The sequence below is a fragment of the Macaca nemestrina genome, chromosome 15 (assembly GCF_043159975.1).
Source record: "Macaca nemestrina isolate mMacNem1 chromosome 15, mMacNem.hap1, whole genome shotgun sequence".
NCBI lineage: Eukaryota > Metazoa > Chordata > Mammalia > Primates > Cercopithecidae > Macaca > Macaca nemestrina.
In genome coordinates, this window is record NC_092139.1 from 12,964,729 (window position 1) to 12,987,346 (window position 22,618).

Here is a 22,618-nt window from a genome sequence, read left to right on the forward strand (position 1 = left end):
GTGACCCGCCAGTCTGGGCCTCCCAAAGTGCTGGGATTACAGACGTGAGACAATGTGCTCAGCCTGAATCAACTTTTGATTAGGGACTTGCCTGTTGCTACACCCTCCAGTCATCCCCTGCTTTGCTCTAGGACTTACTTTATTTTCTACCAACTGGCTCCTGACTGCAGTTCTTAAACTGGAAGTAGATTCAAAACATGTACCGTGTCCTGCTTTTCTTGATATGACATTTGTGGAAGGTTTCCATTTGAGGGAAACTTCTTGACTTCATCTGTTGGAGTGATTTCCGAAAACCCAAGATTTTTCTAGGACACTTTAAGTTTAACATATGTTTACTGTACTCCGATTTTTCTTCTTTAGCTATCTTGTCTATATTCAGCTATAGTTGGAAGACAGGTATTAGGATGTGATAGAATTTTGGAGTCAGACTTAGAAACTGACCGCCATTTTAGAAACTGACCACCAGCTCAGCCAGTTTCTAATTAAGTCACTTCATGTCTTTGAGCTTCAGTTTCAAAATGGAGAGGACAATAGGGCCGACCTCCACTGGAAGATAAAACTAGGCGGTGTGCATTTATTTAATGCAGTCTGTGGCATGTACAAGGGGCTCAATCAATTATTATTATTACTATCACTTGGAGAGTCAAGTGGCACAATTTTATCTCATTCTAAGGCTAACATGTTACAACTATCATCTACTAAAATAAATATAAACAACTATATAATAAATGAAATTTTTCTTGACCCAATAATATTTTTTGAGCTGTAAACCTACTGCACATTCGTTTAGATTTGTAAGTTAGATCTCCTGCCACACTACCTTACACAGAAAAGGTGTTGAGAATATCGGTAGATTAGTCAGTAAGGAAGGTGCTAATTGGCCTTTTTACTCAGTATCAGAATTCTAAACTGCTTCCATGTATTATTAAACTAAATTCTTACCTTTCCAATCTGGCTGTTGGGTATAATTCTGTCTTACTTGCTTTAGATGTTATACATAAAATAAGGCAAGACTGTTTCAGAGACTCAAAAATTGAAGGTTAATCTTCCTTCAATAAGTTTTTACTGATGGCCACGAATATAAAAAAGATGATCAAGCTGATTTATTTTCTGCCTTGGGTTGTCCAAATACCCAGGTGAACACATTGATGAGCCCAGCATTCCATTTTGCTTGTATTCCTGATGAGTTTACAAGCTGGGAACGTGATGAATAACTAATCAAGAGAATGCAATGCACAAATGTGGAGGGAGGGTTTATATCTGCACAGTCCCTTACAATGAAGTAAATGCCAAACAAAGACGCATGCCCAGAGCAGTTATGGAAAGACCAATCAAAGACTTAGCAGGTTGATGATTTCATCATTCATTTAGCATTTATTGAGCATGTACATTGCGCAAAGCAGTTAGCCAAATTACATATACATGGATTTATGGTATAAATGTATATACATGTAATATATACACACACACAAGCCCAACTTTAAAAAATTCCAGGCATCATGTGTCAGAATGATACAATCACTTTGAACGATACACCTTTTCTGTAATAATGTGTGTATTGCAAAAAAAATTCCAGTAGTGATTAGTAACAACCAGATACTGTGACCGTGCCCCATTACCATTCCATGGGAGATGCAAGAGCATTGTCTCAGTAATAAAATATGATGTTATCAGGCATTTATGGCTCCTGGGGGAAAAAATGCAATTGCTTGCTGTTTTGATATTATCTCTGACTATGCTTGCTTATAATTTGCCATTTCTAATATTTAGTAGCCAGTCATTTTGAAGTTAAAAAAAAAAATCAAGGTTCGCATCGTAACCACAAACCAGTCTTTGTGAACAGGAATCCTGGAGGCTATCAATCAGCTTTTAAAAGAGGTAAGTCACGGTGGTGGTGGAGTAATCTGAAATTTTGGAAGTTCCGAGCTCACTTTAAGAGTTGGGATGGGTGGGAGGGCCGAAAACACCACCATTCATCATTCTTCAGTTATCTCGAGACTCAACTTAAACATTTGTAATCAAAAAGATGGGAGGGGACACGGGTCACATCTCAGGTTTGGGGGAGTGTGTGTGCGTGTAGATGTGAAAACTGAGCCAAAATATTCCAGTGTGAAGAGACCTCCCTTCTCGGCTGGTGGACATCAATCTTACAAAGTAATTTTTGTAGCATACTACCAAATACACCCGTTCCAAAACTTTTACTTACGCTCCTACTTTTTAATAAGTACGCATTTCCCCTCATTTTCTTCTCCTCTCCAAGGACTCAGATAGTTGGAGCGAGGATGGGTCCCCCTCTGATTTCGTCTCCGCCCCAGCCAATCTGAGCCCGGATGCTAATTAGCTGCGCTCCCCTGATGAACACGCCTTTGTCACAAGTAGGCCCGGACTACAAAGCCCAGAATGCCTCGCCCCTCCCTGATCAATGAGGGCTTATTTAAATGATCTCTGAGGTCTTGGACCCAGGCCAATCAGCTGTCAGGGCTCATGATAAATCGCAATGCATTATTGATAATAATAATTACTGGGACATGCGCGTTCCGGCCGAAGGGGGGTAAATTTCCCAACTCCAGGAATTTGTGGCGGAGAGGGCAAATAACTGCGGCTCTCCCGGCGCCCCGATGCTCGCACCATGTCGAGGCGCAAGCAGGCGAAACCCCAGCACATCAACTCGGAGGAGGACCAGGGCGAGCAGCAGCCGCAGCAGCCGACCCCGGAGTTTGCAGATGCGGCCCCAGCGGCGCCCGCGGCGGGGGAGCTGGGTGAGTGGGGCTGGGGCGCCCGCCCGGGGAGGGGAGCTTCCCGGACGTACGCGGGATCCTCGAGGGCGCGGGCTTCGGGGAGCGGGCGGCGTCCAGCGCAAATTCAGGAACCGAGATTTGGGGGCTCAGTGCCCGGGAGGAGAGGTCGCCTCCTCTCCCCACCACCCCGCCTTTTGCACGTTTCACACTTTTTTCTTTTCCCCTCTTGTGTTAAGTTTCACCCCCAGCTTTCTCCCCTTATTGTAAAATTGACCCCCACTCGCTCCTCCGTTCTCCTCGCTCCCGAAAGGTTCCCTTCTCCTTGTCCTCTGCCCCTCACTTAACTGGTCCCACTCCCCTCACTGGTGTTCCCCCCCTCTCTTGTAACTTAGGTCCCCCTCCCTCGCGTCGCTCTCAAAAGAAAGAACCTCGGGGGATCCTCACCCTCTCCACCAGCCCGTGGGGGCTTTTCTTGGAGGCTGGAGGAGGGGCGCACCCCTGGAAGACCCCCCGGAGGAGGACGATCTGTTGCACGCGCCCCTCCCGGGCCAAGTGGGGGGAGGGGGCGCGACCTCTCCCACCCTCAGGAGCTGGGGTGCGGGCCACCCGCGCTGCGCAGGGCATTGGAGGGAACGGAGAGGTGGGGGAGGAGGGCTCAATGTTTCCCTTTAAAATTTTTTTCTTTTTTGGTTTTCGCCTTTTCTGCCCGGGCTGCGCCGCCTGCGGATCTTCGCCCTAACCTTTCGGGGCCTGACCTCCAGCCATCTTTGATTTCCGACTTCCTAAAAATAACCGCGGCAAGCAGGAGGGTGCGAGCCCCCAGTGGCCGGGGTGGCGGACGCGCGGCAGCCCCGCTGGGGTGCACCGGCCTCCCGTTTTGCGTGGCTTTTCTGGAGCGCTCGGCTTTCCACATTTGCGCCCTGGTGTGAAAGGGGAGAGGTGGGGGGCCAGGGCGAACTCCCGCGGCGGACCCGGCCCACGCTTCCGCGGCCAGCGTTTCCCGGATCGAGGGGAGTTCGGGACTCCAGCCGCGCCGGGAGCGGCGGGGCCAACTCTGTTCCCACTTCATCACTTCACCGCAGAGGTTTTAGGAGCGAGGCGGTTTCCCACTATCTCGTCTCCATCCCGGCCCGCCAAATTGTCGCCTGATAAGTTTTTAGCGTGCGCGTGGGGGGAGGGGGGATTTGTAGCCTCCTCTCTGGCCTTGTTCGTCGCTGCGCTCCCCGCCTGCTTTCTAATTTCCCTGCAGCAGACGGGTGTGCGCGGTAACCCCGAGGACTCTCAGAGCCTATTTCTGATGCCCGGGGTTTCCCGAGAAGACGGTCGCCACTTTTTGGCTTCCGTACCCTCCACCCTTTTTGTCGGAGACCGAATGTAATACATTTCCCAAGTTTATAATAGGTCAATAGAATCCCCCGTTTAACATTTTTCCAGGGCAAATTAAAAGGATCGACTTGACGGAGGGGACGGCTGGGCGTTTTCGGGGCGCCGGGTGGTCAGCGCAACGCGCACCCGAGGTCCCAGGCGCCTGGAGGGACTCTCTTTGTGCCTTGGTTGGGGGCGGGGTGGGGTGGGGGTTGAGGGGAGCGTGAAGGCTTCGTGGCCTGGCCCACCTGGAACAAAAGGGTTAACCCTCAGCCCGCCTGCTTCCTTCGGAGAGGAGGGGCGAGCTCCTGGCTCTGACCCCTCCCCTGGTCCTACGCTGACCTCCCCTTCCCCCTTCATTTTGGGTGGGCGCACACACGTGGGGCTTTTGGTGGTGTTTGGCACCTTTAGGGAGGGAAGCTTGTTACGGGAGGGCTTCTGAAATTAACGATGTTGGAGTTTGGAATCAGAGTCAACCTGAGCTGAACTAAGACCTCAGGCCTGGCCGTGCGCTGCCACTGCGATTTGGGAGGGAGGGGAGTTGGCTATTGATCACCAGGGTTGTCGCGGACAGCCCACCCGGCCTGCGCGCGGGCGCCCCCTGGAGGCCCAGCTTGAAGCATAGCCCTTTGCTGGGAGGCGGGGTCCCTTCGCAGGTGCTGGCTCACACCTGGTGGATGGGACCGGTTGCGGGGGTGAATGGAGAGTACTGGGCTGGGCCAAGGAGGCACCCCAGGGGATTCGTGCCGGTCGCCTGCGTGATCGCCGTCTGTGCCCGCTGTTCTTTGCCAAGTCTGGAATTCTTGGTAATAACTCCTGGCGGCTAGAATGTGTTTGCAGAGCCTCCAATATCTTCCTTGGGACAGAAGGTTGTTTTCCCAAGCAGTGCGTTTGTAATGGCTGCGTTTGGGTTGTTTGCATTTGATCTGCCTAAAATTATATAGTTAGATATATAATTCAGACATATATACCTAACTTGGATGTATATGTCTCACGTGATTTTTTAGAATGCAGATTGAGCTGGTCTTATTTTGCAAAGCCATTCGAGAATACAGTTTTCGAGGGAGGAAAATGACGTCTGGCGATCAATTAACAGATCAAAAAATCTGCAGGTGGTCGCGGGGCTAACACTACATACAGGAAAAATTAGCATTTTCTCAAAAGAGTTTCAAATGCCCTTTGTGCTAAACTGGATTACAAACATCAACGATTAGGATTCCCAAGTTTCGAACGACTTCCTATTTCCAATTACTCACCAAAATGACCCAGGCTGGCTAGAAGGATTTTGAGGTTAGTTAACGTTTCAGGCCAGCTTTCTAAGAGTTAGATTTCATCTGGGTTTCCCATAGGGAGAGAAGCTACAATTTGCCAAACAGCTCCTTTTGTTGAATACAAATGTGCAGTGCACAAGCAAATGATACTTTGTCATTCGTGCTGCTGTTAGTGAGTTTCCTCCTGGGCTGTGGGTTGGGGAACCATCTTGGGAGGCAGAAGGCAGTTAGCATTTCCTTTTTTTAAAATGTGAAGTTTACGTTGATGCCTAGGAAGTCAGGTTTTAGAATGGGATCCGCATTCCAGTGTGGCTGTGTGACTTTCAGCTGTGTAACCTTGAAGCCAGCTTGGTGTTTTTTTTCTCTGAGTTTTTGGGCTCCTCCTCTATATAGTGGTGATAAAATGCCCTGTTTAGATAATTTCAACTGTAGAAGGGCTACTATGAATTGGGAATGTGATCAGTACTAATTTTGTTCAAAATACCAAAATGTTTTTATTTGTGTTTATTGTGTCAAGATGGTGTTGAGCTGCCAGTTGAGACAATTTAGCAGAAACGGCAGTGTGCTGCCCGCCAGACACCTGGCTGGGGACTTGAGTGCGCTATCTTGAATTCAAGAAATTAAAGACCAAAATTGATAGTCATATTTTTACTCATTTTAAATTGCAGCACCTGTTTGAAATGGCTTTGCCTGTGGTGTCTTGTCCTGCTTGATGTTCCATGGTGCCTTGTTCTACCTCGCCCCAGAGTTCAAGGAACTGTTTTTTTTTTTTTTTTAAATAGCCTTAGGCCAGTTGGTGATTTGATGAGATTTTCTTTTTGGCATCTTTGACAAGGGAGCCATGATTGGTGCTTGGCGGGTTGGGTTTGGTGGCTTCTATTCTGCCATCTTAAATGTTGGGATGTGTCTTCACGTGGTTTAGATGAAGAGGTCCCAGAAATAAAACAAAGTTGGAGTTTGGTTGGCTTCTCTGGGTTGTACTACCCTGGAAAAATGAATGGCGAAAAGACTTCCAGAAGTTCTCTCTTCCTCATCACCTTTAGCCTACAGTACTTTTGACTATTTTTTTAAATGTCTAAACATTCTTAAAAGCCACTAAATCCAGATAAGAACTGCATCGCCAGTCACCGCAATCCCCCCCAATCCCCGCCCCAGCGAATTGTATGTCTGTGTCAGGTTTTGTTCAGGGGGACTCTGGAGACAGGCAACAAAAACCCCTGCCCTGATGGAGTTTACAAACTTGCCTGATCTCTAGTTGGGGCAGAGTGGGACACTTCCCTAACCTTGGAAGCAAAAAGAGGTCACACGCCTTAGTGCCTAGGAAACTTTCTTTGAGCCATTTACTCTTTTTTTTTCCTCTCCAGCAGAATCCCTGAGTTTTGGTTCAAGGCTGTTTGAAACTTTGCCTTTTTTAGATGTTAACTAGGTAGAAACTTAAAGTCTAATTTGCCTTCTATGACTTGAGTTGAAGGCTTTTTGACTGCTAAAATTAAACTGCTAAAGAGGCACTTTTCTTTCAACTGGTTAAATACTTAAGAAGGCACATAATTTCCTTTTGTTTTTTGGTAAGCAATTATCCTGGGGGTGGGGGAGGGTAGAAGATGTGTGCTTTACATAATCTACTCATTGTAGTTCTTTAAATGTAGGAATGAAAAAAAGATAAGCTTGAGTCATAATGCTTTTATCAAGATATACGGGTTTTACTTTTAAGCATTTCAGTGTCTCCAGAATTTGATTGGTCACTAGTAGATGAACTTTCTTCCTATACAATAGTAAGAGTATTTTCTATCCATTTGGCAGTGATTGAATCTAAGACCCCTGCTGGGTTTACTGCATTCTTCCAACTTATTGGATAACTAGATGCTGCAAGATAACATTCCTAAAATTCGGGGTGGGGGTGGGGTGGAGAAATGGAAGAACTAGTTGCTGTGTAATCCCTCTGAACTTTGCTTTTTTTCCTTTGGGGTTAACTTAAGCATGTCCAGCAATTGTTCATAACAGAATCTTCTTACTCCTTGGCAAATACAGTTTCGGTATTTACCAGTGGCAGCCTGGATGTAGGAGCACTTTTTACTGCACAAGCAAACAGAGCTGCTCCTGTTTTAAGACTCAAGTGGGATGTTGCTGGTGGAGGCTACAGAAGAGGCGAGCTTGTGTATACAGCAAAGGCAAGCTGGTATTCAGGCTGTAAATCACTCTTGGGAACTGCTGGATCCTTCTAGGGGAGGGAGCTTAACCTTTTTTGTGCCGTAGATCCCTTCTCGGTGTAATGTATAAAATACATAGATGACCAAAGAAATAAATTACATTGAAATATAGTCATCAAAAATGAAAACATTTTCACTTAGTAATATCAGCTACTTTATTAATACAATAAATAACAAGATCTAATAGCCCGTCAGATAACAAGAATTTCCAAGTTGTAACAACTTGTAACACTGTATGAAAATATTTGTGGTCTCCACTGATGACAAAGTCACAACTATTAATACCACTGTGGTATGTTCCTTATATTCATCATTGAACGAAATGTTGAATTTTAGTTCAGCTAAGTGAAAATTAGTATTTTTTTCTTATCTAATTTCATAGACCCCCTGTTTAAAAATGCCTGTGTTAAACAGAACATGTATCTTTTCATGTGATAATTTCTCATGACATATATATTTTCACATGTGATACATTTCACATTGGTGATATTTTCACCAATGCTATGAAAACATTTTATTGATATTACAGTGGTTTGTAATACGTCCTTCCAAAGGATGTAAATGTATATAATATGTTTGTGATGTTAGAACTTTATAAGGGGGGAGCTATTAGGGAAAAATAACTTAAAAGCCTCCATAGAGGGGCAAGATGAAAAAGTTTCTCCCATAGAGGGGAGAGACTGCTCTAGAAGAAACCATTAGGAATTGGGCCACTCATTTTAGTGCCGTTAAATAGTATTTAAGTCACCTCTATCTTCTAACTAGCAAGCGGTATGTCATCTTGAGCCACTTAGTTCTGAGCCTGTTTTCCACATCTGCAAAATAGAAACAAAGGAGCTTGTTTGATTATGTGGCTATGAAGATAAGTGACTGGGCTGGGCGTGGTGGCTCACGCTTGTCATCCCAGCACTGGGAGTCTGAGGCGGGCGGATCACGAGGACAGGAGATCGAGACCATCCTGGCTAACACGGTGAAACCCCGTCTCTACTAAAAATACAAAAAATTAGCCGGGCGTGGTGGTGGCTACTTAGGAGGCTGAGGCAGGAGAATGGCGTGAACCCGGGAGGCAGAGCTTGCAGTGAGCCAAGATTGCACCACTGCGCTCCAGGCTGGGCGACAGAGCGAGACTCCGTCTCAGAAAAGTGACTTAAGGCAAGGGTGTCTAATCTTTTGGTTTCTCTGGGCCACATTAGAAGAATTATTATCTTGGGCCACACATAAAAGACATGGACACTAATGATAGCTGATGAGCTTAAAACAAATTGTAAAACTATCTTACGTTTTAAGAAGGTTTATGAATTTGTGTTGGGTTGAATTCAAAGCTGGCCTGGACCTGGGCTGGACAAGGTGTAAGACAAGGTACCTTAAGGTGTAAGAGTATGAAGTATGTTTTTGTTCTTGCTTGGAGAGGTTGGTGGTGGTTAGCTTTTGGCCTCTAAAAAGCAGAATGGAGTGGTAAATGTTTTTGCAAGGGCTTTATTGAAGGTTTTTTTTTTTTTTTTTTTTTTTTTTTGAGAGACAGTCTTGCTCTGTTGCCCCGGCTGGAGTGCGGTGGCACAATCTTGGCTCACTGCAACGTCCGCCTCCTGGGTCCTGGTTCAAGCAATTCTCCCAACTCAGCCTCCCGAGTAGCTGGGGTTACAGCGATACGCACGCCATCACGCCTGGCTAACTTTTTTATTTTTAGTAGAGACAGGGTTTCACCACGTTGGCCAGGCTGGTCTCAAACTCCTGAACCCAAGTGATCCACCCACCTTGACTTCCAAAGTGCTGGGATTACAGGTGTGAGTCACTGTGCCCAGCCTTGGTCTCCTTTATTTCTGGAGGCTATAAAGTGTTTGCTTTTTCTACACCCTAATTTATTTAACCCAAATCTTACTGACGACCAAGGTGCATCCATTTTTGTTGCTGTCTGTTAACATGAGAAATGCTGCAAGGAATATCCTAAATCCTTGCAGCATTATCCTAAATCCTTGCAGGAATATCGAGGAAATTCCTAAAACAGGAATTGCTGGGTCAAAGGAAAATTGTACTAAAATGAAGATGTTGCCAGAAGACTTGCTGAAAGAGCTGTATCCATCTATACACTCCTACCAGTAATACGTATTTCCTTCCCTGAGAAGAGAAACTGTTTTAAAAAAGTTTCACTTAACATTCTTGACACATAATTGTCAAAATTGCTTTTCTAGAAAGATTGTGCCACCTAACACTCCCACTTAGTGCTGGTTTCCAGTCTTGGGAAATCATACAGATAGATACTATTTATCTGAGAGTTGGTGGTTCCCAGATAAACAGTTGCCAGGGTTCTGGGAATTGACGAGCATTTTTATCTTGATCATTGAAATGAGGCAGATTCGCAGCGGTATTGTGGCTTAAGGAGAGTTTGTGCTGGTATCTGCTACTGGAACTCTACCTGGAAGTGGCAGCATTGCACTGCATCCTAACACTTTCAGAGCAACTTCTGGAAGTCCTAGAAATAAGACAGGAATGGGTGGTCTACTCCCACCCCTTCCTAACCAAGGCAACCTCCCAGGCTCTCCTGTCCCACCTTAACATCTGAGAGGAAAGAGAGTTGCAGTCTTAACAGAAGAAACATGATCAGAAGGGTACAAATGAAGGGTTCCAATAGAGGGTGTGAGAACTGCATGTCTGGGGTTTAATACTGGCTCTGCGGTTTACTTGACATGTTACTTTGGGCAAGTTCATGTCCTCTGTGCCTCAGTTTCCCCTTCTGTCAAATAGGGTAATAGTTTCTATTACAGAGTTGTTAATATAATAACATACATTGTTTAGAATCATACCTGGCCGCATACAAAGTAAGTGCTCAAAAGTTATCTGTCAATAACTTCTGTTATGTTGCACAAGTAACATCATTTCTCAGAGTCTCTGTTTTTCACATCTTTATTTTTTCATTGTTTATTTATTTATTTTTTTTGAGATGGAGTTTCACTCTTATTGCCCAGGCTGGAGTACAACGGCGCAGTCTCAGCTCACTGCAACCTCCGCCTCCCGGGTTCAAGTGATTCTCCTGTCTCAGCCTCCTGAGTAGCTGGGATTACAAGCATGCGCCACCACGCTGGGCTAAGTTTGTATTTTTAGTAGAGATGGAGTTTCACCATGTTGATCAGGCTGGTTTCGAACTCCCGGCCTCAGGTGATCGCCTGCCTCAGCCTCCCAAAGTACTGGGATCACAGGTGTGAGCCACTGCGCCTGGCCTTTTTCTCATCTTTAAATGGAGCTGATATGTAATAGGATTGAATGATTACAGTGTGGGCATCTGTGGGTACAAAATCTGAATTATAGGAAGATAATGGGGCTCATCTTTTCACCCATTGGGCCCCCAACCCCTGCTTTGCACACAGTAGGAGGTCAGTATTGTGGAATGAGAGGCATTACATTGTTTTATTGTAAGGCATCATTCTCCTCAGTCCTGGTTGAATCAGTAAATCCAGGCATCTAATCATCTAATCACGAGGTTGTCATCTCGTGATTATGTGTGCTCAGTAGGCATTCTTAGGGATGAACCCACTTGCCTATCAATAACTACCTGTTATTGGTAGGCAAGGCCAGGTTGGCCCTGGCCAGCTTTCTTAACTCTGGCAGGCCAGACCTGCTCATGGCTGTTGTCTCTTCCCCTGACCCACCCCCAGCCTACACATACCTTGCAAGACTTCATATTGTGACCCAGTCTGAAATAAGTAAAGATTAAACCAGTTTGCTAAGGCCATGCTTCAAGATCAGTCTTTCCTGGAAACCCGTTGGTGGACTGTGCTGTCAAAAGTCCATGGATTTGGCCGGATGCAGTGGCTCATGCCTGTAATCCCAGCACTTTGGGAGGCTGAGGCAGACGGATCACTTGAACCCAGGAGTTCAAGACCAGCCTGGCCAACATGGTGAAACCCCATCTCTACTAAAAATACAAAAATTAGCCAGGCGTGGTGGCGGGCGCCTGTAATCCCAGCTTCCCAGGAGACTGAGGCATGAGAATTACAGAGTTGTTAATATAATAACAACTGAATCCAGGAGGCGGAGGTTAGTGAGCCAAGATTGGACCACTGCACTCCAGCCCTTCCTGGCCTTTTCCTTGTGCATTTGTACTTTGTTTGTTTGTTTTGTTTTCAGACAGGGTCTCACTCTGTCACCCGGGCTGGAGTGACTTGACTTCCCAAGCTCAAGCAATTCTCTTGCCTCAGCCTCCTGAGTAGCTTGAACTATATACATGGACACCGCCATGGTCAGCTGTTTTTATCTTCTTATTTTTTTGTAGAGACAGGGTCTCGCTGTGTTGCTGGTTTTGAACTCCTGGCCTCTCAAAAGTGACCTCAAAGTGCGGGGATGACTGGTGTGAGCCACTGCACCCAGCCATGTTTGTACATTTCAAACACAGGTTTTGTTTTAAGCAAAATGGTCATGTTGTACATATTGTTGCGCAACCCATTTCTTTCACTTAATTTCTATGGCATACAGAAATTCTGCATACTTCTTACACTATGGGTGGGTGGGCAAAAATTTACTTCTTTGCTGCTGTGAACGTTTCTGACAAAACAAAAAAACCCAGATCATTGTAGGCTTGTGTGAATGTCTTCTGTGGTTTAGATTCCTAGGCTCAGCTGCTGGGTCTGAGGTATGCCTGTCTTTGTCCTGTGGCCCCAGGCTCCATTGATATCTTGGCGATGGGGTATACCGGAGAGGACAGCGGGGAGGTGAGAACAGTGAAGTAGTCTCCGCCAGGCGTCTTGTGTAAAGGACGCCGGCATCTGGCTAAAACGTAGTCCCAAGTTCGGAGTTGCAATGTGTAGGCTGGCACTAACCCTAAAGTAAATAAGCCCCAGTTACAAAAGAAATTCAGGGATCAGTGTGTGTTTTTTTTTTTTGAGACAGAGTCTCAAAAAAAGTCTGTTGCCCAGGCTGGAGTGCAATGGCGCGATCTCGGTTCACTGCAACCTCCGCCTCCTGAGTTCAAGCAATTCTTGTGCCTCAGCCTCCCGAGTAGCTGGGACTACAGGAGTCTACCACCATGACTGGCTGATTTTTCTGTTTTTAGTAGAGACAGGGTCTCACCATATTGACCAGACTGGTCTTGAATTCCCAACCTCAGGTGATCTGCCCACCTCAGCCTCTCAAAGTGCTGTGATGGGCCGGGCGCGGTGGCTCAAGCCTGTAATCCCAGCACTTTGGGAGGCCGAGACGGGCGGATCACGAGGTCAGGAGATCGAGACCATCCTGGCTAACACCGTGAAACCCCGTCTCTACTAAAAAAAAAATACAAAAAACTAGCCGGGCGAGGTGGCAGGCGCCTGTAGTCCCAGCTACTCGGGAGGCTGAGGCAGGAGAATGGCGTAAACCTGGGAGGCGGAGCTTGCAGTGAGCTGAGATCCGGCCACTGCACTCCAGCCCGGGCGACAGACCGAGACTCCGTCTCAAAAAAACAAAACAAAAAATCAAAGTGCTGTGATGATTGACGTGAGCCACTGTGCCCAGCTCCCCCCATATCTTTTACTTGGGCAGAGTCCTTAGCTTTCTCTGTCTTGTTATAGGTGCTCCAGTGAACCACCCGGGGAATGACGAGGTGGCAAGTGAGGACGAAGCCACAGTAAAGCGGCTTCGTCGGGAGGAGACACACGTCTGTGAGAAATGCTGTGCAGAGTTCTTCAGCGTCTCTGAGTTCCTGGAACATAAGAAAAATTGCACTAAAAATCCACCTGTCCTCATCATGAATGACAGCGAGGGGCCGGTGCCTTCAGAAGACTTCTCCAGAGCTGTACTGAGCCACCAGCCTGCCAGCCCCAGCAGTAAGGACGGTCACAGGGAGAATGGCGGCAGCTCAGAGGACGTGAAGGAGAAGCCGGGCGCGGAGTCTGTGGTGTACCTAAAGACGGAGACAGCCCTGCCACCCACCCCCCAGGACATAAGCTATTTAGCCAAAGGCAAAGTGGCCAACACTAACGTGACCTTGCAGGCACTACGGGGCACCAAGGTGGCGGTGAATCAGCGGAGCGCGGATGCACTCCCTGCCCCCGTGCCTGGCGCCAACAGCATCCCGTGGGTCCTCGAGCAGATCTTGTGTCTGCAGCAGCAGCAGCTACAGCAGATCCAGCTCACCGAGCAGATCCGCATCCAGGTGAACATGTGGGCCTCCCACGCCCTCCACTCGAGTGGGGCAGGGGCTGACACTCTGAAGACCTTGGGCAGCCACATGTCTCAGCAGGTTTCTGCAGCTGTGGCTTTGCTCAGCCAGAAAGCTGGAAGCCAAGGTCTGTCTCTGGATGCCTTGAAACAAGCCAAGCTACCTCATGCCAACATCCCTTCTGCCACCAGCTCCCTGTCCCCAGGGCTGGCGCCCTTCGCTCTGAAGCCGGATGGGACCCGGGTACTCCCGAACGTCATGTCCCGCCTCCCGAGTGCTTTGCTTCCTCAGGCCCCGGGCTCGGTGCTCTTCCAGAGCCCTTTCTCCACTGTGACGCTAGACACATCCAAGAAAGGGAAGGGGAAGCCCCCGAACATCTCCGCGGTGGATGTCAAACCCAAAGATGAGGCGGTCCTCTACAAGCACAAGTGTAAGTACTGTAGCAAGGTTTTTGGGACTGATAGCTCCTTGCAGATCCACCTCCGCTCCCACACTGGAGAGAGACCCTTCGTGTGCTCTGTCTGTGGTCATCGCTTCACCACCAAGGGCAACCTCAAGGTGCACTTTCACCGACATCCCCAGGTGAAGGCAAACCCCCAGCTGTTTGCCGAGTTCCAGGACAAAGTGGCGGCTGGCAATGGCATCCCCTATGCACTCTCTGTACCTGACCCCATAGATGAATCGAGTCTTTCCTTAGACAGCAAACCTGTCCTTGTAACCACCTCTGTAGGGCTACCTCAGAATCTCTCTTCGGGGACTAATCCCAAGGACCTCACGGGTGGCCCCTTGCCCGGTGACCTGCAGCCTGGGCCTTCTCCAGAAAGTGAGGGTGGACCCACACTCCCTGGGGTGGGACCAAACCATAATTCCCCAAGGGCTGGTGGCTTCCAAGGGAGTGGGACCCCTGAGCCAGGGTCAGAGACTCTGAAATTGCAGCAGCTGGTGGAGAACATTGACAAGGCCACCACTGATCCCAACGAATGTCTCATTTGCCACCGAGTCTTAAGCTGCCAGAGCTCCCTCAAGATGCATTATCGCACCCACACCGGGGAGAGACCGTTCCAGTGTAAGATCTGTGGCCGAGCTTTTTCTACCAAAGGTAACCTGAAGACACACCTCGGGGTTCACCGAACCAACACGTCCATTAAGACGCAGCATTCATGCCCCATCTGCCAGAAGAAGTTCACCAACGCCGTGATGCTGCAGCAGCATATTCGGATGCACATGGGCGGTCAGATTCCCAACACGCCCCTGCCAGAGAATCCCTGTGACTTTCCGGGTTCTGAGCCAATGACGGTGGGTGAGAACGGCAGCATCGGCGCCATCTGCCATGATGATGTCATCGAAAGCATCGATTTAGAGGAAGTCAGCTCCCAGGAGGCTCCCAGCAGCTCCTCGAAGGTCCCCACGCCTCTTCCCAGCATCCACTCGGCATCACCCACGCTAGGGTTTGCCATGATGGCTTCCTTAGATGCCCCAGGGAAAGTGGGTCCTGCCCCTTTTAACCTGCAGCGCCAGGGCAGCAGAGAAAATGGTTCCGTGGAGAGCGACGGCTTGACCAACGACTCGTCCTCGCTGATGGGAGACCAGGAGTATCAGAGCCGAAGCCCAGACATCCTGGAAACCACATCCTTCCAGGCACTCTCCCCGGCCAATAGTCAAGCCGAAAGCATCAAGTCAAAGTCTCCCGATGCTGGGAGCAAAGCAGAGAGCTCCGAGAACAGCCGCACTGAGATGGAAGGTGATAGAGCTTTGGATTTAACTTATGTCCATTTTGGGCTCAAGGTCATCAAAAAGGAACCTGGGTTGAACTTTACAAACGGAGAGTATGACTTGAAGCAGCCCCTTCTATAGGGCAATTAGCTTTTCTGTGCTTCTGGGGAGAGGGCAATAGTAACTGCCACTATCCTAGTAACGAACATGCTTTTTGTTTATGGTGGTCAATGCAAAATGGGTATGGACAGCATACCTTTTTTGTTGGTTTTTATTTTTGTCTTTGAGCCCCTTGGGACGTAGGGGTAGTCTTTCTATTTTGTTATAGTTTTTTTCTTTTTGTTTCTCCACACTGATTCTGTATACGGGTGTCTTAAGAGTATGTTTGAGGAAGTGGCCACTGCTTTTTGACCACTGAAATAAGCCATGGTTCCCTGACTCTGAGGCCCCACTGCCTGATGTAATATTCACAAATTAACCGCTCTTGAAGCAGGGAAAGATGAACCCATTTTAAATGCCCGTATCTACTGAGAGGTGACTGTTGATGTCATTAATGGTAAAATAAGGGAAAAGCTGTATCATAGAATCAAAGAAAGATGGTGTCTGGGCATATACTTTAAAGGTAGTTTCTTATGTAGAAATTTGAACTTAAATTAGATATGTGTTTATATGTTGCCCATACCTTAAAAAAAAACCCAAAGTGGTACCTTTTCCCAAGCATTTGAGGCTTTCTTCTTTGTGCAGATAAACAATTCAAAGGAAGGTGTTAATTTCTGTTAAGGTGCTTTCAAGGTGTTAATTTCTTACAAAGCCAGCTCCAGACTCTCAAACTAGCAGGCAGTTATCTGTAAAGATCTCTTTGGCTTTGAAGAGAAAGAATGAATGTTGGATGATGAAGGTCTGGCTTTTTTCCCCTCTGTGTACTAGGTCGGAGCAGTCTCCCTTCCACGTTTATCCGAGCCCAGCCAACCTATGTCAAGGTTGAAGTTCCTGGCACGTTTGTGGGACCCTCAACATTGTCCCCAGGGATGACCCCTTTGTTAGCAGCCCAGCCACGCCGACAGGCCAAGCAACATGGCTGCACACGGTGTGGGAAGAACTTCTCGTCTGCTAGCGCTCTTCAGATCCACGAGCGGACTCACACTGGAGAGAAGCCTTTTGTGTGCAACATTTGTGGGCGAGCTTTTACCACCAAAGGCAACTTAAAGGTGGGTTTGTGTGGGCTTTCAGCAGGATGGGGGCTGGGCGCCGAGTGTCTTCTCCTTATTGGCACAATCCGTGATGAGTTCTTCCATCCTTCCATTCCTCCTTTGGGAGGCCGAGGTGGGAGGATTGCTTGAGTCCACGAGTTTGAGACCAGCCTGGGCAACAGGGAGACAATGTCTTTACAGAAAAAACAAAAATCAGTTGGGCGTGGTGTTGCATGCTTGGGTCCCAGCTAATTGGGAGGCTGAGCGGGGAGGAGGTAACATAAGGAGACCCTGTCACTACAAAATAAAAATTAGCTGGGCGTGGTGGCATGCGCCTGTAGGCCCAGCTACTTGGGAGGCTGAAGTGGGAGGATTGCTTGAACCTGCGATGTCGAGGGTGCAATGTGAGCTGTGATCACACCACTGCACTCTAGCCTGGGCAAGAGAGTAAGACCCTGTCTCTTAAGAGTTTTAAACTCTTACGAAGCTGAAAAGGGCTAGGCACAGTGGCTCACGCCTGTACTCCCAGCACTTTGGGAGGTGGTGGTGGGAGGATCACTTGACCCCAGGAGTTGAAGACCAGCCTGGGCAACATAGCAAGATGCCATCTCTACAAAAATTAAATTCATATAAATAAAAAAAAAAGAAGCTGAAAAGGATTTCAGAACTTGAAAGCCAGACAGGAAAAATAATTAAGGAAAGCAGCCAGATGCTAATAAGGTCCCTTCTTTAGCGGAAGCCTCGCCTACCACCCTAGATTAAATAGCATCCTATTTCCACCATGGCCTTCTGTAGCTTTCCCAGCCAGATACATTTTTCTCTGTAGCAATTATTAGACATTGATGTTCTATATATTTAGATATCAACTGCATCAGGGTATGGTCTGTTTTGCTCTGTCACGCAGGCTGGAGTGCAATGGCACAATCTCGGCTCATTGCAACCCTCTGCCTCCCGAGTTCAAGCAATTCTCCTGCTTCAGCCTCCCGAGTAGCTGGAATTACAGGCACCCGCCATCATGCCCGGCTAATTTTTATATATTTTTTAGCAGAGATGGGGTTTCACCATGTTGGCCAGGCTCGTCTTGAACTCCTGACCTCAGGTGATCTGCCCCCCTCGGCCTCCCCAAGTACTGGGATTACAGGCGTGAGCCACTGCGCCCTGCCCACAAATTGTTTTTAACTGAAATTTTTACTTAAATAAGTATAGATTTTCACTGTACTTTTGAAAAGTAATACAGAGATGTCCTTGTATGCTTTGCCCAGTTTTCCTCATTGGTAGCACTTTGCAAAACTGTAGCATAATCAAGATATTGACATTGTTACAATCAGCATATTCAGATTTTCCCGTTTTACTTCTACTCAGGTGTGCATGTTGTGTACTCTACAGTTTTATTACCTGTGTAGGTTTGTGCATTTTAAAAATGTGAACTCTAGGCTGGGTGTGGTGGCTCATGCCTGTAATCCCAGCATTTTGGGAGGACAAGGTGGGAGGATCACATGAGGCCAGGAGTTCGAGACCAGCTTGGGCAACATAAGGAGATCCAGTCTCTACAAATAAAAATAAATTAGCAGGGCATGGTGGTGTGCACCTGTAGTCCCAGGTACTCAGGAAGCTGAGGTGGGTGGGTCGCTTGAGCCTGGGAGGTTGAGGCTGCAGTGAACCGTGCCACTGCACTGTAGCCTAGGTGACAGATTAAGACTCAAGGAAAAAAAAAAAAGTTAACCCTGGCACTTGGATCAATGCCCAGCATATAGTAGGTTTTCACATAGGTACACCCATGATTGGTGGAGCAGAGACAGTTGGAGACTATAACCCCATCTTGGTTGCTCTGGGGAGGAATGCTCATTAGGTGATATAAGAAATCTGATTTTCTAAATATAAAGTGCAGACTTAAGATGGTTTGATTTAGAATGGTACAAAAGTGAGATGCATTCAATAGATATCAGACTTTGGGTACCCATACAACCATTCTGTTTCTAGTTTTCAGTACAGTATTCAATCACATGAGCTATGAGCTAATTTTTTTTTTTTTTTTTGAGACGGAGTCTTTTGCTCTGTCACCCAGGCTGGAGTGCAGTGGCATGATCTTGGCTCACTGCAACCTTTGCCTCCTAGGTTCAAGCGATTCTCGTGCCTCAGCCTCCCGAGTAGCTGGAATTACAGGCATGTGCCACCATGCCCGGCTAATTTTTGTATTTTTCATAGACAGGGTTTCACCATGTTGGCCAGGCTGGTCTTGAACTCCTGACCTCAAGTGATCTGCCCACCTCGGCATCCCAAAGTGCTGGGATTACAGGCGTGAGCCACTGTGCCATGCCTACATGAGCTATTTCAATGCTTTATTATAAAACAGTCTTTGCATTAGATGATTTTGCCTAACTGTAAGCTAATGCAAATGTTCTGAGTGTGTTTGAGGTAGGCTAAACTGAGCTATGATGTTTGGCTGGTTAGGTGTATTAAAAGCATTTTAGACTGAGAATATTTTCTACTTTCAGTGAGTTTATCCGGGCATAACCCCACTGTAAGTCGAGGATCATCTATATGTTAAAACACTGGGTAGAATGAAATCCATATGCAGATTGATTCTTGGCTTGCCAGTGAGCTTCAAATCTCTATTTTGATAAAAACCTCTCTGTCCTGTTCCCGTAGGTTCACTACATGACACACGGGGCGAACAATAACTCAGCCCGCCGTGGAAGGAAGCTGGCCATCGAGAACACCATGGCTCTGTTAGGTACGGACGGAAAAAGAGTCTCAGAAATCTTTCCCAAGGAAATCCTGGCCCCTTCGGTGAATGTGGACCCTGTGGTGTGGAACCAGTATACCAGCATGCTCAATGGCGGTCTGGCTGTGAAGACCAATGAGATCTCTGTGATCCAGAGTGGAGGGGTTCCTACCCTCCCTGTTTCCTTGGGGGCCACCTCCGTTGTGAGTAACGCCACTGTCTCCAAGATGGATGGCTCCCAATCGAGTATCAGTGCCGATGTGGAAAAACCAAGTGCTACTGACGGCGTTCCCAAACACCAGTTTCCTCACTTCCTAGAAGAAAACAAGATTGCGGTCAGCTAAGCAAGGGAGAACTTGAGTGGAAGGAGCAATGCAGACACCGTGAAATCTCTAGAATCTGCTTTGTTTTGTAAGAACTCATCTCCTCCTGTTTTCTTTTTCTTACTGATATGCAAATGATGTTTACGATGGTTGTGACCACAACCTCAGGCAAGTCCTACAATCACAATTGTTGCTATGCTGCTTTGCAAAAAGTTGAAAAAATAAAAAAATTCATACCAAAACAAATACAGACTGTTTTTTTTTGAGATGGAGTCTCGCTCTATCACCCAGGCTGGAGTGCAGTGGTATTGATCTCGGCTCACTGCAACCTCCCCTTCCCGGGTTCAAGTGATTCTCCTGCCTTAGCCTCCCGAGTAGCTGGGATTATAGGCGCGTGCCACCACGCCTGGCTAATTTTTGTATTTTGAGTAGAGATGGGGTTTCACCATGTTGGTCAGGCTGGTCTCGAACTCCTGACCTCGTGATCCACCCGTCTTGGCCTCCCAAAGTGCTGGGATTACAGGTGTGAGCTACCATGCCTGGCACTTTTTTTTTTTTTTTTTTTTTTTTCAATTTTGGAAAGAAGCGGGTCTTGCAAAGTAGCTTTGTTACTTGTAACAGACGTATACATAGAACCTTTGTACAACCTAGAATGACTTTTTCCAAAGACTTACCTATTTCAAGGTAGAATTGTTGGAACTTACTGAACAACAGTGGAAAAGACAACTACACAGCCTAATTGAGGGGAGAGGGGTACTGTATACTTATATGGTAACTGGACGTGGGTAAAAGGACAAGGTCTGTCATCTCTTTAGGGACCTGTTTTATATGCCCCAATCCTGTCCCCATCTTGTTTGTTTTTTTTGAATGTACTTAAAAAAGGAACAACAACAAACTAGGGTTGTAGAATTATAAAATTGCTTCAACCTTAGAACCTTAAGTAGGAGGCCCTCAAATGGACTTAACGTTAGTCCTTAGGGAGTCAATGTATGTGTTGCTGCTTATTTAAATAAAGTTCAGTTGGAGCCCCGAGAGTGCCAATGTTTTCCCCACACCTCTTAGATGCCTTCCTCTTCCCGAACCCCAGAAGAGGTGGGCACCTGAGCGGGGAATCTCAGGTGACTTAGTTTGCCAGTGCCTACTCTATTGAAGAACTGGGTTTTCATGCTCGAGGAGAAACTCGTGGAAGGGCGTGTTTCCCATCACAGGTTCACATACTGATTGTTTTTGTTGAATTTCCTTGGTGCGACTTATGCCAAGTAATTATGAAGATTTTTTGTTTTGTTTGTTTTCTTGCTGAATATTTCATGAAGGCTACGAAGTTAGAACAGGCAAGTCCTGGGTGTGAAAGCTTTAATTTATCTACCTCATTTATTTTTTATTTTTTGTAGCCATAGTGTCTGTTTTCCTGTTTTAAGACCGCTGAAGTATTCCCAGGCCCTGTCTAAAACCTAAGAGTTGATGTATTGGTGGGAAGAGGTGAACGTTCAAGATGATTTTGTGACGCCTTTTTTTGTGTAGTTTCCTTTTGTATACGTGATACTGAGCAAACGAAACATTGCTCTTGGTTTAACAAGAAGGGAGAAAGAAAGAAAAAAAACTAACTTCTGGGAGAAAAGTCTTTCCCCTCTATGTGGAAGGTCCTGATGGAAATATGCATCCAAGACGAATAGCCAAAGTGTTGTTCTTCATCGTTGCACCTGACTTTAGGATCCCGCCCCCTCCCTCCCCCCCCTTTTTTTTTTTTGCCAAGTTGTGCCTTTCCTTCTGGAATTGTAAGTGAACACGATAATAGTACCTGTTTACACTGTGAAGTGGATATTGTTACAGAAAACACACCAGTGGCTTTCTCACTGTTGAGCTAATAATGCCTTGTGAATGTATGATCCACAGAGAAACCCCTGTAGTTGTACCTGCTGATGCTGTCTGTCTGTTGGAAAATAAATTTTGAATGTTTTTTTTTTCTCACCCAGGTGTATATGGAAGTTTTTCTGGTACTTTCTGTTCTATACCTGAGAATGTTTACTTGACAATCACTTCCAGCTGCCTCGTGACACTCTTGTTCCTACAGTCAAAAAGATGCAGACGTGGTTATGTCCATGCTTGCCTCACTTTTCTTTTCTTTCTTTTTTTTTTTTTTTTTTGACAGTTTCCCTCTTGTTGCCGCTGGAGGGCAATGGCATGATCTTGGCTCACTGTAACCTCCGCCTCCCAGGTTCCAGTGATTCTCCTGCCTTGGCCTCCCAGTAGCTGGGATTACAGGCATGCACCATCACGCCCGGCTAACTTTGTATTTTTAATAGAGACAGAGTTTCACTATGTTGGTCAGGCTGTTCTTAAACTCCCGACCTGAGGTGAACCTGCCCACCTCGGCCTCCCAAAGTGCTGAGATTACAGGCATGAGCCACCATACCCGGCCTGTTTTTTCTTTTTTTAAGACGGGGTCTCACTCTTTCACCCAGGCTAGAGTGCAGTGGTATGATCTCAGCTTACTGCAGCCTTGACCTCCCAGGCTCAAGGGAGTGCACTGGCTCGATCTTGGCTTACTGCATCCTCCGGCCTCCCAGGTTCAAGCAATTATCCTGCCTCAGCCTCCTCACTTGGGATTACAGGGGCCCGCCACCACACCTGGCTAATTTTTGTATTTTGAGTAGAGATGGGGTTTCAGCATGTTGGCCAGGCTGGTCTCGAACTCCTGGCCTCAAGTGATCCATCTGCCTCAGCTTCCCAAAGTATTGTGATTGCAGGCACGAGCCACCTTGCCCAGCCTGTTTTCTCCCCTCTCACATACTTCAAACATCTTTCCAAGGTAAAACCCAATTCCGGTTAACCCTTTAACATACCTGCAATTATGTAACAATGATGTCTAGTCATCTATTGACAATACTGTTGGTGTTTACCCATAAACTTCCCTGTCACTCAGGCTGCAGTATAGTGGCATGATCACAGCTGACTGTGG

General features: G+C 47.0%; 1 protein-coding gene across 2 annotated transcripts; it reads left to right on the forward strand.

Annotated features, from left to right (window-relative positions):
- The first annotated feature begins 2,573 nt into the window (after positions 1-2,573).
- On the forward strand, positions 2,574-21,627 carry LOC105470666 (spalt like transcription factor 4). Of its 2 annotated transcripts, none has more exons than XM_024789394.2 (4): positions 2,574-2,759; positions 13,119-14,138; positions 16,349-16,629; positions 19,261-21,627. In XM_024789394.2, exons 1-4 carry the CDS (start codon positions 2,630-2,632, stop codon positions 19,678-19,680), a joined length of 1,851 nt encoding a protein of 616 aa, XP_024645162.1. In that variant the 5' UTR covers positions 2,574-2,629; the 3' UTR covers positions 19,681-21,627. The 2 variants fall into 2 exon arrangements, with proteins under 2 accessions (XP_024645162.1, XP_011721145.2); XM_011722843.3 differs by having other exon boundaries at positions 2,575-2,759; positions 13,119-15,449.
- Positions 21,628-22,618: the final 991 nt, after the last annotated feature.